Genomic DNA, 15,485 nt, shown 5'->3' with positions numbered 1-15,485 from the left:
ATGTTCTTCGGGGGATAAACTCAATCCCAGCCGTGCGAGCCAAGCTGTTGATCGAACAAATTAGCGCTGGATCCAAGGATGGGGGTCACTGTGCAGTCAGAGGGCTGAGGAGACAGCCGGCTGTAAAGTGATACTGCTGTTGTTTTGTTGTGAAGCATGTTGCGTGATCAGTCATCTGATATAGCTTTTTATGCATAATAATTGGCATTTTCTCAGTGGCCTGCAGTCGAATGCACATCCACTGTTGTTACTGCCGACTTGGGATGCACCTGTATTACAATTCTTGTCAGACTGATAAATGTCCTATGCTAAAATTTAATACAGTTTGTGAAAATAAATGAAAACGAACAAACGAACAAAACATTTCAAATGCTATAAGATGTAGACTTCTCAACCACCATTGTTAATATTAACCAAAATGGTATGGTTATTGAAATAAATTTAAAATGGAATAAAATATAAACATTGGGTGAAAAAAAAATGTATTAGACTAAAAATAACCCAATTGCTGCGTTTGTCCATATTTTACTCAGCACTGCCTTGTATTTAACAGCATTTTTTTTAAGTCTGTACTTGCTCTGTCGTAGCAACAGATATATTTTTCCAAGATTAAACACATAAACGTTGTCATGTACATTACCACGTCAAACCTTGAGAGTTGCTAAGACAGACATATAATTATATACTAAAGTAATTGATCACAAAAGTTTGAAGCAATGTGTAAATGTGAGTGACACAATGTGAGTTTATTTTTTATTTAACATGCAAAAACCTTGAGATGAAAATTAAGTCTGAAGACTAATACATGCTGGCTGCTTGACAGACAAAACGTGGAATACAGAGTTCTGTTCTTTTGATACCTAGTTTACTTGCTGCTAAGAGACAAGCACTAAATGTTTTTTTTAAGATTTCAGTAACCAGGCAAGATCTTTGGTAAAAATCCTAAAGTGAATTTATCCTCATCCCGTGGCAGCTCTGTACCTTGCCTGCTTTAATGCATATGGCCTGCTTTCTCAGCACAGCTCCCAGAAGACCCGGTTATCAAATGCAGAGTGGTTTATGGATATCACAGACTCTTTGACTTTCATATAAAGTAATAGCACTCACTCCGTTTACTCTTGTGGTTTAAGTAGGAAGAAATCTAAATTAACCAGTGGGACCCTGATGTGAGTGAATAATGCCAAATCTCGAATTTTAAGTTTCCCACTGCAACAAATAAATAACAATTAATGAGAAGATGATTTAGTTCACTTAAGATGGTTAATGACGTTCCAATGAAGCCATTTTGCAGCTCAAGTGCAAGCATGATTTTTAACTAGAAATTAAACACAATTTGTTTTTTTTTACTCTAGCTAGAATTCAGGTGACTTTGTACTGAAAGTTGCTTCTCTATGTTCTCTGTGAGGTGTTTTGGTCATAACACAATCTCAGATGGGCTTGTGTATTACATATTCTCACAACCATGTAAACTGTGCACTTGTGACCACTGTAAAAGTGAACCCTTAAGACAAATGGTTTGCATTAGTCTAGGAGAAGAGTAAATCAGCCCTTCTTTCTCAGCTCTGGGGAACAAAGATGGCGCAGCTCCATTGTTTATCTGCTGTAAGACCTCCTAGCAAGGGAACAAATGTCTCGCTCTCCCCTCCAGCTTCTTTCTCTCCTTTTAACATCTGCGTGCAGGGCTTTCCAGAAACCAAAGAGGAAACATGGTTGGAGAAAGTCAGTAGATGCTGACAGGAACAGTGGAGATGGGTGCATGTTGAGCTTGATCATTGCATGATGGCTGCATGTTCAGAAGATCTATGTTGGAGGAGAGGAACAGATCTCCCTGGTTTCCTATAAATAGCATCTGGGAAAACTTTGGCAAACGAGTAGGTTCCTTTTTTATTTTGGGGGAAAATGCCCAAACAATTAAGCAAATGCTTATGTTGTTCCAACCACAGGTTTGAGCGGTTTATCTAGAATGCAGGTTTTTTTTTAAACACAGAGTTTGTTGCTTTCACAAGCACTTCAGAAGAAAAGCAGAAATGAGGCCTCCCAGAAAAAGTGCAGAGAGCGCAAAGGATTTGCCCTCAGAGAACGGGAACGCTGGCTCTTGGAATTGTTGTAAACCCAGCCAAACATCGGAAGGGTTTATTTTCGCTCCGTGTTAATAAAAACTGATGCTGAAACTCGAGCCCCCCCTCTGGTGGGTGAAAGAAGGGAAGTAGCTTATTGTCAAGAGCCACGACCTGCAATTTATGACACCCTACATCAGGAGTTGCAATGAATGCTGCCTGTTCAGTTTCATGGTACACGTTTGGAGTGACTACAATAATCTGGCACATCTGATTTGATGAAGTAAACAAGGTTATTATTAGTCTTACTCATTTTCCCTGCAACATACTCAAGCTCCGCAGCACGAGACTAGGCATGAAATAGAAATGCACAGTAATTTTCCATGCGTGGCTCATTAAAAAGTGGACAGATGGGTTCATTGATTAAGAGTGTAATCTGAGCCTCCCTTTACTGTCGATAGATTCTGTTAAAGTTAAGGTGTGGTTTTCCTTCTAAACTCTAAGTGAGGAATTATGAGAGATCTGCTTTTGATTTGGAGACACTGATCGAAAAGCATGTGTTTTTTTGGCATGGTTTGGATCACGAATAAACAAAAATAAAAAAGTTACAGAGTTACAAAAAGCTTATATAATGTATTATTAAATGCATTATCATTATTATTATTTTATTATTATTATTATTTTTTTTTTAGTTTATTATTTTATTAGTGTTGGGATCTTGTGCAGGAAATCACCTCTCTTCAGATGGAGCGGTATTTAATACATCGAGCTTGTCCATCAACTATGGCTCTATAGAACTATATTGTGTAGCCCTAGCTGGAAATACTTTAGTTATGATGATTTTATTAGTTGAATTTCATAAAATCGTAAAGTTGTTTTAAATTTCAGATTTATGTTAGTACGTAAAAAAGTAAATAATCTGAATATGTAAATTATATAAACATGTGCACACACACTAAATTGAGTTTATGAACCAGCTTATAAAAACGCTTCTAAATCATACAGAATGATTTTTATTTTTTTTTCCAGAATGTAAAAATTTCTGTAAGGGGTTGGTTTATGTCTAGGGTTGGTGTAGAGTAGAATGTGTGGTTTGTACAGTATAAAAAAAAACATGCCTTGTCCCCACAAGATGTGTGTGTAAATATAATCTCTCAAAATTTCTCACTGAATAATTGAGATCCCGCAAATTCTTGGAAGAACTGGAAGAACAACAGCTTGGCTCAGGTAGTTCAGAACTCATAAATCATTGGTGCTGGACAGTCTAAGCTCTTGCTCTGTTTTCTTTCAATTCAAAACTGCGGAGGGATAGACATGCAGTCGCTTAGCTCTGTGTGTGTGTGTGTGTGTGTGTCTATGTGTGCACGCTTTGTCAGGCAGATAGGCCTCCTGCTTTCTTTCCCTCTCTCTTTTTTCCTCTGGCCATCTCTTTTCACTGAGATCTGAGTTACAGAGAGGTGTGGTGAGCTAGTGTCACATGACACTGTAGGTGGAGTCAGAGAGAAGCCCAGAGACTCCAGCTGAGGCTCACACTGGAGGTTTAAGGCTGAGCAGGGACGAGCAGAGGGTAGGTCAACACACTTTCACTCTCTTCCTCTCTTTTTCCTTTTCTTTCCCTTGATATCTCCCATTCTGGTTGTGTACCGCTACCTCTTGCTTCTTTACATGCGTTGACTAACATTGTAGAAAAGTATACTTGAAAACAAGCTGGACTTTTGCGTGTACATGTTGGTGTGTCTGTATAAGTATGATGTTTTTTTCATGTTAACGCCTGAGACTGCTTGTTTTCCATGTTAGAGCTTCATGGATGTTTAAACTGGAAAGTTCTGAGCAGGGAAGATTTATTGGGTCTCTTTAAGCATCTGTGAGTTTGCAGAGGGGGCGTGTTTGCCTGTTCCGCTCTCCTTTTTCATCCTTTACTCCCTGTCTGCACCTTCTGTCTTGGCCTTGTAATTAAACGTGCACAGGTTACAAGGCTCCATGAGACCCAGACACACTAGCCTTGTGTAATTTCACCTCCTCAAAGGCTAAGTTTTCCTGTAATTATTTATATATATATATATATATATATATATATATATATATATATATATATATATATATATATATATATATAAAGATTTTTTTTTATTTATTGTTTTTGCACAATTGATTGTTTGAGTGTCATTTGTTGACAATACAAAAATACTTAATCCTACAAATTTTCCTTTTCTTTATTCTTGAAAATATATTCTAATGTTCATAGGCATTTATATGCCTGCCCACATCCTGCAGGGGACCAGGAAGAAATCCTCACGCACTCTTCCTCTCCAGCCCGCTCATGTCTATGTCATTATCTGTTTCTGTGTAAAAAGTCGTGCATTTACTTCAGCCCATTTCAGTTGCTATCAGTGACACTTTCACAGACTTGCCATCATTTGTTGAGGTGTTAAAAATGTGAAAAAAGTAACAGCAAAGCCCAGCATTTGATTCTTTTGTCAAAAGGTTTGACATGGAGCCATAGCTTGATACTAAAGTAAAAATAAATAGTGTAGGCCAAGACTAGTTGGCACACTCTGTGTCAGTGTAGGTGGTCATTCGGAGCATGTCAGAGATGTATTAAAAGCCAGAGGTGTTCACTGCTAACAAAGTGAAACCACTTCTACAGCACATTTTGCTCCTGGTTTGGGAGAATTTCCTCATTTTGATGAGTCATCTCAAACTGCTCTCTGCCCTTTCTCTATTTATACAGTCAACATACTCATACTCTCCCAAACCCAGAGCAGCAGACCTCTGAGGGTTTCAGCCCACTTCCACTGAAAGCTCCACAGGACTTTTAGAAAGATTCTTGCGGGATGGAAATGTTTTTCACAATTGGCTTTGTTGGGAATATTCATGGGGAGTGTGTGTGTGTTTCTGCTTTCCCGTATACGTCTGCTTGCATTAATCCCTATGGTCTTTGGCAGTAATGCAGCGTGGTCACACTGTACCTTCAGAGCCGTGGCGGTTAAGTGTCATAAACACCTGCCTGGCACACAAGGTTATCACAAACATGCTTTCATAGGCACTGTATAACCAGTAGTGATTTGCTATGCAAAGTATTAAGGAATGTCTAGATTTAACGGATGGTAAGAAATGAAACTCATGCCTTCAACTATAATTAATTGTTTCAGTAGTCATTCTTGTTCCTGTGAGTTCTGCTTGCCATCATTTTAAATGCTATTTATTCAAGTTCCTTTTTTAACATAAAAATTAAATGTCACCTTAGGCAATGTAAGCACAACTAAATTTTCTTTTTTTTTCCTTAAAGGGTGGCTTGCTTTTCTGGTCTGTTCACGTTGAAGTATCATCTGGCGGTTTTACTGTATTTGATCACTTTGGTCATGAGACCTGTTTCAAGGATCTACAGCTTGAGATGGTTTCTGAGCATATTTGGACAGTCATATGACTGAGCTAAGTGAATGTGTTCATTTATCTCAATACAGATAGCGTGCTGGAATCTCTGTTTGAGCCCGTCTTTGAAGGCAAAAGACCCTTTTGCAACAGGAATTCGTGTTTGCCTGAGAACTGAAGCCTGCTGAGCAATCGCTCGTGTTTTATCTCCCATCCAATCTCCAATGTTATCTTCGCTGATCTTTCACATCGTAGAAGTGATGTCACTCTGCTGTATTAGCTTTGCTTTGTGTTTCTAATCCTTGAGGTCAGGTCCATGATCCATCTTTAAAGGTCATTCCGGTCATTCCACAGATACACTTTAACCCCTCAAGACTACTGCTGGATCATGTGTTAAGAATGCCAGCGACAGATTTCCAGAGGTCCTATCACTCCAGCTATGCTGTACAGGTGGCTCATATCTGTTTAGCCAGAGGAACAGATTGCGGATGACTTCATTTTCGACTAAAAGCTTGCTGGCAGAACATTTCCTTTCTGCGCGTTTAATATTTTGGCAGTCGGGAGCGTTAACACGCATGCTATGACAACATTAGGAGTTGGTGAGCTTGTTAGCCAAGTCACATATTTATTTTCATTCCAGTTTCTTCAAATGTAAAAGTGGATGAGCGTACCGTTTGGGAATGTTTCCTGTTCCATATTGTTTTTCACACCGTCCTTATCGCTCACTTACACTTCTGCTGTCCTTTGCCAGTTTGGGAGTATGATATCCCTCACTTCCAGACGTTTTTCCATTGTATGCATGACACCATCTGCTTTTACAACCCTGAGCATCAGAGGTCATCCTCTCTGGCCCAGCACTCTGTGGTCTTACACTCTGTGTTTGTGCAGAGTTAACATCAATTTCCCTTCTGCATTGAACTGCTCTCTGTGGGAGGCCACAGTTTGCTTATTCCCTCTCTCCTTTTGTCTCTTTCTCTCTCTCTCTCTCTCTGTCTCTTTCTCGAGTTGTTAATCATCCCGCTCTGACCTTGCTTGAATCATTCTGTAACTCTCTAACTGGCTGGATCTTGCCTCTGTGAGTCTTTTGTAGTTTTCTGGAGCTTAATCATAATCTTTCATGTAATTGTATGCATCTCGTTGTATATTGCATATCCTCTGGCATATTCCAGGCAGTACTTAGTGTTTTATTTTTTCTTTCTGGAATCATTTACTTCTGAGACATAAAGGTTTTAGCAAAGTGATGGCTCCCATGTGTGATGGTGTCCCCCACCCCCTGCAATCTTTGAAATGGTAATGGTACCATTTGACAAAAATATAGTGTAGAAGACAAGAAATATGAATCATCTTGCCATTTTTTTTTCTTGGAAGCATGTTGGGAAATGTGTAAGGAGAAGAACAGACATATTGAAAGAGTTTGTGATCATTTTTCCAGAGCTCACAGGAAATGTCTTATCAGCTGAATTTAAGTTATATCTTTTACATACATGCATTTGTTATACAGCTCATGTCTGTTTGGTCATCTGGGGTTCCTCTTCAGGAACAGAGTGAAGTTCAAATGGCTGCTTGATTCTGACAAATCATACAGGTTCTTTAATTAAGAGATGCACCACATATTTTTACTTGTATTGGTTATCAACATATGACATAATGTATTATATATATGTATGTATAAATAAACACACACATATATGTAATTTCAGAAAAAAAACATATATTAAATATGTATAATATAAAATATGAGTATAAAAATAGACATGTAAGTGCATGTAAAATCTATATTTACAAATTAGAATATACTTTTTATGTGTTTATATGTACATAAAAACACAGAACACACCTGTATTATGCAAACAAAAACATTTATCTTGGATGTGATTAATCGCAAAAAAAAAAAAACAATTTAAATGACCTATAAAAATAAAAATCTTATATATATATATATATATATATATATATATATATATATATATATATATATATATATATATATATATATTATAGAATCCTCTTTGGCTAAATAGAATCTGTTAGTCTTGATAGTTAGAAGACCACTCATGCTTGTAAACATGCCTTTCTTTACAGATGGCCCAAACAGGAAGTTGCTGCTAATTCATGAAATATGGTCTCACAGCTTGATCTGAGTACTGTGGACTCCGCTTAGTCTGGGATGAAACCGTTTCTTCCTCCGTGTGCTCTTGCAAATCCTCTGTGGCCGCTTCACAAGTGTCCCACCACAGATACAGTCCGTGATTTGCAACCTTTACCTCGGGCTGGGAGGAATAAATCACTTGTTCAGTCTGACTTCCTCTCTTCGTACTCTTTGCTGGCATCTGTTTACAAAGCTATTGAATGCTTGGAGACTTGACAGCGTTAGAAGAAAGATGTTTTTTGCCTGTAATTGAAAACAGAGAGCAACTAATACCGTCCAACTCTCGAGTTTCTGATGGAAAGTTTTGGTTTTGTCCGTTGAGATTTTGGGGTCTCGTTGGATTGTTTTTAACAAATCACTGTGTTATGCAAAAGGCTAATTTGAGAAATAACACACAATGTAAACCGTAGTTGGATTTTCACTATTGATGATAATAGCTGCTTGTGTTGTTTGTAATGGCAGGAACTGTGATTTGGTTCTCATTACGTCAAATATGTAAAATGCTGTTCTGATGATGGCTTGGAAAGAGATTTGTTATTTGTAGGCATCCCATGTTGGTTAAAAACAAGTCTCTGGCCTCCAACATTCTCCAATCCAGGAAATGGCTATCAGCCACAGCTCTGTGTGTTCACCTCTCCTCTCACCCTTACGCTGTTTTTCTCTGCGGGAGTTTCAGTGTTCAGATGGCCCGTCTAACTGTTATCTCCTCAGGCATGGAGTCTGTTAGCGGTGGAGGCCCCCAAACCTGTCAGTCGACACCATGTCTGTCATAGAAGCTCACTTAGTGATGACTCACAGGAATGAGAGAGGATTGCATGCGTTTCCACTATAGACTTTGATCTGGAGTTACTAAAGTGCCTTTTTACATTTTTTTGTGTGTTAATCTGTAAATAAGAAACATCAACTTTCATTGACTGTCAGGTTGGCTGTTGGTTCTTCAAAATACATTACATACAGTTTGCATATGCGTGTGTGTTCCAAATTTTTGCTTCATAAGCTTTATATATCGCTTCAGATGGAAACCTTTATATTATACACAAGCAAATTAGAATGATTTCTGAAAAATCATGTGACTGGAGTAATGTTATATATATATATATATGTGTAATATTTAACTGGAGTAAATCATTTGTATCGCCATTACATTGTTTAATCATTAAGCACTTTTGTGGTGCTTTTGTGTTTTTTTTGATGCTTGAAAATTCACACAATCATTTATTAGAATTGCTTGTCATGTGCGAGTTAAATCAGGTCTGATTTACTTAAAGTGGTGTGGATGATGACGAAATTTGTACTTTTGAGCTGTTTTCACATAGCCTATAAGTTAAGAAAACCTGTAGTGATTATAAACATAATATTATAATTAAGAATTGAGGGCAGAATTAGGACTTTAGAGGTTTGTTGCAACCAGGCACTGATGGTGAGTTTGTCTAATAAATTTCTGCTGGGACATAATCTACACAAGCAGCCTCTAATATACCATTTTACCCTTAATTTAGTAGGATTTTTGCTCTCATATAATGGGATTTTAATGTCTTCCAGCTGTTTTGCTAATTTGGCAAGTTTGTAATGCTCAGGCTAATGGTACTGGAGATTTATGGGGTCACTCTGATTGTGCTCAAGCACCTGTGTTCACAGTTCCTTTTACAGGCATGGATTTCCATTCTCTATGACAGGCCGTGGGGTCAGTTTACTTTTCTGAGTTGCACAGAATCACTCAGGAAAGACATCGCACGTGGTCCTGGATGAAGGGAAATCATAGTTCTGTTGGTCAGCTTTTTTTCCCCTCTGTTGTGACTCTGTCTGTTGTCAGGGAGTTCATACGCTTTCAATATGTTTCATAGTGATGGCTGATGGGTTTATTCCATTAGATGCTGAAGCTGATCCAAGAACAGATGGGTACAAAAATGTGTCACGGGCAAACATTTCAGAAAAAAAACATTTCAGTTCTGAAGAACCTCTAGTATACTGCCAAGAAGTCCTTGATAAACTGGCGTGATAAGTTCTTCTCTGTAGGGGAAAAAGGTTTGAAATTGCTTGCGTTCAGTGAGGCAAAAACAAGCCGATGTTTGTGTTTGATCAGGCTTTGTGCTGTTTGTAGATTCCTTCGACAATACAGGTGGGCTTTCTAGAGACCTCCAGCTATCGTAAAGCACTTTCCTAGATTGAGGGTATTGAGATGCCGGGCATTACTGTGAGCCAAAGAGAATCTCCTCCAAATCACCCTCAGGGCAGCGAGTGAATGATCTTTACTAGAACTGCATTCTAGAAGATTGCATAGATGCTAACTGCGCTCTGAACCAAATAACATATCTCATCAACTTATTTAAACACGCAACACATAATTTGATTGAGCATATTTATACAGTTGTAAGCTACTTTTTAGTTTTGTTCAACAAGGATGTGTTAAATTGATTAAAAGAGTCGGACATGTTAAAAAAAGAGTCTATTTGAATTAAATGCTGTTCTTTTAAGTTGAACATTTATCAAAGAATCCAGAATTAAAATCTATCACCATTTTCACAAAAATAGTGAGCAGTCCTGTTTTTAAAATTGATTTCTTGAGCGGCAAATAAGTAAATAAGAATGATTTCTGCAATATCACGTTATACTTGAATACTGGAGTAATGATGCTGAAAATGTGTATTTTCTGTAACAGAATATAATTATATTTGAAATATATTAAAATATAACATTTTATTATTTTGTTATTTCACAATAAATTCATCATGGTAATACTATAGAATAGCAAATACATATTGAGTTAAGGTTTTCTTTAATAAACTCCTAGTTTGCTGCATTAATGTAGTTTGGGTATTTGGTACGTTAAAGAGATCTAAAACATGACCATGCAGAATATTGTTATATCCTTGCTAATAAGCAACTAGTTAATAGAGTTAATAGGTTCCTGACTTTAGTATATAAAGCATAAATGTGTATATTTCAATTACCATGCATGCAAAACTTATATACCATAAATGTATAATGACCAATGTTAGGACAGGATGTGTGTTTCTATTTTTTCATGTTTGCGGTTTCTAGTCTGAAGTTTTAAGAGCCGACGTGGAGCCGATTTCTCTGTCCCAGAACTTTTTTTTTGTGTTGGAAATATGTGAGAAGGCTTTAAATTAGGCTCTAACACCCTCCTTGCATCTTCCAGGAACTGCTTTCTTTTTTCTTAAAGGCATGTTGTAGTGTATATTAGATCAATTCCTTTGAGTCAAAAATAGGCCTGAATACTGTTCTGGTACTATAACTGTTTGTCTTCTGTTCCCACTGAGGGATGTTTTTGTATTGGATATTTATGCTTACTGACAATACAGTGGCTTTTGCCAAAATCAGCATGGGCCATTTTGATGCTGCTTTACTTCAGTTTAACCTCTGTTGACAATGGTATAAAGAGGCTAGAGATGACCTTTTCACTGTAAAGTCCACCACCAAAGTGCTCTTTCACTCTCTGCATTCATCACTTTGTATTTACCCTGGAGGAGGATGTTGGGGCGGAAGCCAAGAATTGAAGTATAAAAGGGAAGGCGATTCTTGCCTTGACCTGGCTAAGTAGAGAAGGAGGGGATGCGAACGGATCGAAATGAACTGAGCAAGTGGTCTGTTGGTCATTAGAGGTGGAAGCTAGGTGTGTCTCCTCACAGTATAAACAGTGTAAGGGAAATATGACTCTATTCATACAGACTTCATAGGAAAAATGTTGTTGGCACATGCCTGCCATCTGTTCTCAGAATACTTAATCGGAGCAGAAAGAGCTAGATCAGCTGTCTGAACACAGGAGTCGCCGCTCCTCATTCAGGTAGTAGTAAGAGAGTTTTTCCATGCCGGAAGGGGTAGTTGTTCCTCCTGGCTTTACGGGTTTGTGTTTCCAGGCTGTGCTAACAAACGGAAGCCCAAAGTGCAATCCTGTCAACATATTTGTACATGGAGATATTTGACAAAAAACACTGAATAGAATTTTTTGGTAACACTTTATTTTACGGTTACAAAGATTAGTTGCTCATTAGCATGCATGTTGCTAGATTATTAGCCATTTATTAGTGCTAATTAAGCACGTTAATGTCTTGTTCTACATGACCTTATTCTATGTCCCTAAACCTAACCAATACCTAAATTTAACAACTACCTTGCTAACTATTAAAGGAGTGTATATATAAGCAGCACATTTATTGAGGGAAAAGTCATGATTAATAGTTAACAAGTAATAACTATTCTAAAGTGTTATCAATTATTCTCCCCCCAAGTACGTCTTCATATTGATTATTTAATTGCAGTTGGTTATCTTTTAATGTTTTGAATGTTTCAATTCATTTGTTGAACTTAAAGCCATTAATTGTATTTTTAATGTTTTATTTGAATAATTATGTATTTAAAAATGTTGACAAAATAGTACACACTTTTGGAAGCTGAATTTAATGGATAGAATTTATGTCCTGTGTATCATGCTTTATTGTGTAATTATTTTGTTTATTTGTTTTTTACTACATATTTAGACAGCAGCCTAATTTATCATTTAGACAATAATTAGCCATTTTAATATCTGGCATTTACAGAATTATTGGACAACGTTTTAATGTGCATCAGTATTTTAGTTTTTTAAATGACACTAATGTTATTGCACATACTTTTCCAAATAACTTCAATAGTTGCTTGTCTGTTCTCTGTGTCTTAAGAGACGGATGTCCTCCTCTCTCTCAACACAATCAAGGTGAGATGTCTCTCTCTTTTTTTTTTATTTTTAATCACCGGCTCAGTCTTGTCACCCTGTCAACTATGAACACGCATTCTAATGTATGAATTACTATTCAGAACAAGTTTCTATACGGATGGTTGCTTTGCCATACCTGTAATGCAGTGTAACATTGGAGAGTCTCTGGGGAAGAGCGGGTCTTTTGTGAAGCTAGGAATCCAGTGGCTGTGGGTTTGTTGGCTTGACTCCCTGTCAGGGTGGAGAGAAGCCGATAGGCTTTCTGAATAACTGTACCGAGCCCCGAGAGCTGCCAGTGGATCAGGTTACTGACTTGAAGAATTTTTAACAGCTTTGTTTGCTGGAAGGACCCACTGATCTATGGGGCTCTTTACAGGGCCGCAGGCTTTGAGATGGGGCTCCATTGACTGCATCTTCTGCCTAAAACAAGAAAGTTGTACAAAAATCTTATGTTTAGCCTATGTTTTCTGTGCTACCAAAGTATTATCATCGCTACACAAGTGTCTTATCACTTATTTATGGGCGTTTCTCACACAAAGGAAGTGTCTTCTACCAACCTCTTTTATGATAAAAAAAGAAGTGTCAAGTATTTGTAATGTAGTTCTTGTGAAGTCATATGTAAATATTATTGGAATATGGAAGAAAACATGCCCTTTGAAATGTAAATAAAATGTATTTGGCTTAATTAAAATGTATATATCGAGGCCTAGTTAGCAACTCCTCATGGTGCCTGGAGCTGAGCATTTCTCATTCGGATAATGTGTTAATGTTTTTTAGTGTGTCTGTAGCATGATTTGATAGAAATCTGATCGTTCTTGTCGCACTTGAATTCGGGTCACGTTTAACTGAAGCAATTTACAAAACTTTCAAAACGTTGCAAGAATGCATTCAAAATACTTTCTCTTGGATTTGCTTTCATTTCAACCCGTCGGAAGTCATTTCTCACATTTCTCAGTCTGTCATGGTGATGTGATTTATTTATCAATGCAACCTTGTTACATATTACTTTTGTAGCTGAAAGACAACGCATATGCATTTACAGCCTCATTTAAATGTGAGAAGTGAGTCTGTTACATGTGGTTTTACCGATCACATTCCAGACACAGTGCATCTTGGCTTTCGCCTTAATGTAACGTAGCTTGATCCCATCCTGATCTTTGAGGGGTCATGAGATTGTTGTACTCTAAATAATGTCAGATGATTCGGAGAGGGGCTCTTTCACGTGAGAGATGCATTCGAAGTGAGATTAGAACATTTTTGGCCCAATAATACGCCTCAAATAAATGGATATTTATTTAAATTTTATTTAAAAATGTGCTAGCAGGCTTTAGACTGGAGAAGAGTCCCCTGTTTATTATGTCTATTTTCCAGCTGTGTAGAAGCACATTGTTTCCAAGAGTGTCTGAAACAGCTTATAAAATACCCTGCAGTGTAATGCTCTTGAGTGCAAACAAAATACCCCATGACATATGGCTCCTCATTTCGCTTTCTCTTCACGTCTACAGGGTCAGAGGTCATTTCCAGCTACAGCAGCAGTAGCAGCAGCAGTAGCATCATGGCAGAGTCTGTTATACCAGAGATGCCCCCAGCCATGTGCCTGGAGAAACCCAGCGTCGACTTCAGCTATGTGGGCATTGATGCCATCCTGGAGCAGATGAGGAGGAAGGCCATGAAACAGGGCTTTGAGCTCAACATCATGGTAGTGGGTGAGTCAACTTTTTACGCTTTGATCTCTGAGAAATCATTCAGATACATTTCTGTTAAATGCTTGCACTATTATATGGTAGTGGCACTAGCTTTATTGCAGACATTTCTAAAATTGTGTTTTAATCAGATTTTGGGTCACACGCCCCCCTCCCTGCTTTGGTAAGTAATAGCCTTGGTATGAAAATACTCTGTAATTTAGGTATTTAGAGAGAGCTTTTTTTTTTCTTTTTTTTTTTTTTTAAATAAAGTGAAAGTGCCATAAATTATAATTGTAGAGACGCTTTTAATTACTCTAACCTTTAATAAAACAATCTTATGGTAATCACAGCTTCAATTTTCCATAACACTTCCAAACCACACACTGCTTTCATAAGCAGTGCTCAATTAAATGCCACCACTCAGGCTGTGTATTATTCCATGTGCAGTTTTATGTTCGTTCTTGCGTCTTAGTGTGTTCCTGTATGAGCTTGTTAATTTTTTTTTGTCTTTAGTCTCATGAGGTTGTATATCTATCGCAGTTTCTGTTTTAGTCTTTTAGATGCATTAGGCTGTTAATGAGTTTAATTGCCTACACATCTTCAGAAGACAAAGCATAAAACCCGCTGTAATTAAATTGACATATTCAATGATTGCATAATCGTTCTAGTGCGCTGAATGTGTTAATTAGTGTTAGCTAATAGTACGTCCTCAGAAACCGTAATAGTCAGCAATACTTGACATGCCACATACTTCAGGAGAGTGAAATATTTTTACTTTGAGATGATGGTTTAATGTGGTGCATTGAATTCATGAATTCAGCTGAGAGTTCAGAATGACAAACGGTAATGCTGTCAATAAAGATGGGCTGCCAATTCTATACTAAGTAGGTTCGAGTTTAGTATTTTTTTTTAGCAATTATTAGGCCATCAACACTTTGATTGACACAATCAGTAAAATCTTTTGAATTGGCTGCAGTTTTTGTTTAACTGGCTTGGGGAAAACAAAACATCATGCATTAGATTCTTTGATACATATTTGAAAGTTATTTTATGGGTTTTTATGCTTTTTAATTTAGGATAGGACAGTAGAGAGATGACGCATTGGGTTTAGAGAGGGACCTTGAGACGGGAGTGCAGTTGTGCTGTATGTTGACGTACTAACCACAAGGCTATCGGCACAGACCTATGACATGTTTGAACAGTTCATTTTCACAGTTTCTCAACAATACATGAGGAATTAAAAATTGTTGCCAGGGTGTTGCTAAAGAAATCTTCTAAATACGTCCGGTGTTTTTTGATGCAGCCACAGGCTGAATGGTCATATCAAAGACTTCTATGACTTATAGCACCCCTATTATGGGTTATGAAAGGTTCATATTTTGGTTTTGAGAGTCCAAAACAACAGGTGGACATGCTTGCGAGGTTAAAAACCACTTTCATTTTCTTATAATATGCATGTTCAACAACTCCTAAACAATTCATTCAACAATTAATTTTTCCAAAACCCT

General features: G+C 37.5%; 1 protein-coding gene across 6 annotated transcripts in view; it reads left to right on the top strand.

Annotated features, from left to right (window-relative positions):
* The window catches only part of sept9a (septin 9a), a 63,331-nt gene that overhangs the window by 37,633 nt on the left and 10,213 nt on the right, over positions 1-15,485 (top strand). For 5 of the 6 annotated variants that reach the window (XM_043235884.1, XM_043235888.1, XM_043235887.1 and 2 more), the window contains one exon: positions 13,798-13,998. In XM_043235884.1, coding sequence (XP_043091819.1) covers positions 13,798-13,998 — 201 coding nt within the window. Of the gene's footprint in view, positions 1-3,507; positions 3,625-13,797; positions 13,999-15,485 lie in introns of those variants that run through there. The other variant, XM_043235889.1, reaches the window with a different exon arrangement.

The sequence above is a fragment of the Puntigrus tetrazona genome, chromosome 3 (genome assembly GCF_018831695.1).
Source record: "Puntigrus tetrazona isolate hp1 chromosome 3, ASM1883169v1, whole genome shotgun sequence".
Classification (NCBI taxonomy): domain Eukaryota; kingdom Metazoa; phylum Chordata; class Actinopteri; order Cypriniformes; family Cyprinidae; genus Puntigrus; species Puntigrus tetrazona.
The sequence above is the reverse complement of the archived record's forward strand: the minus strand, read 5'-3'. Positions and strand labels throughout refer to the sequence as shown.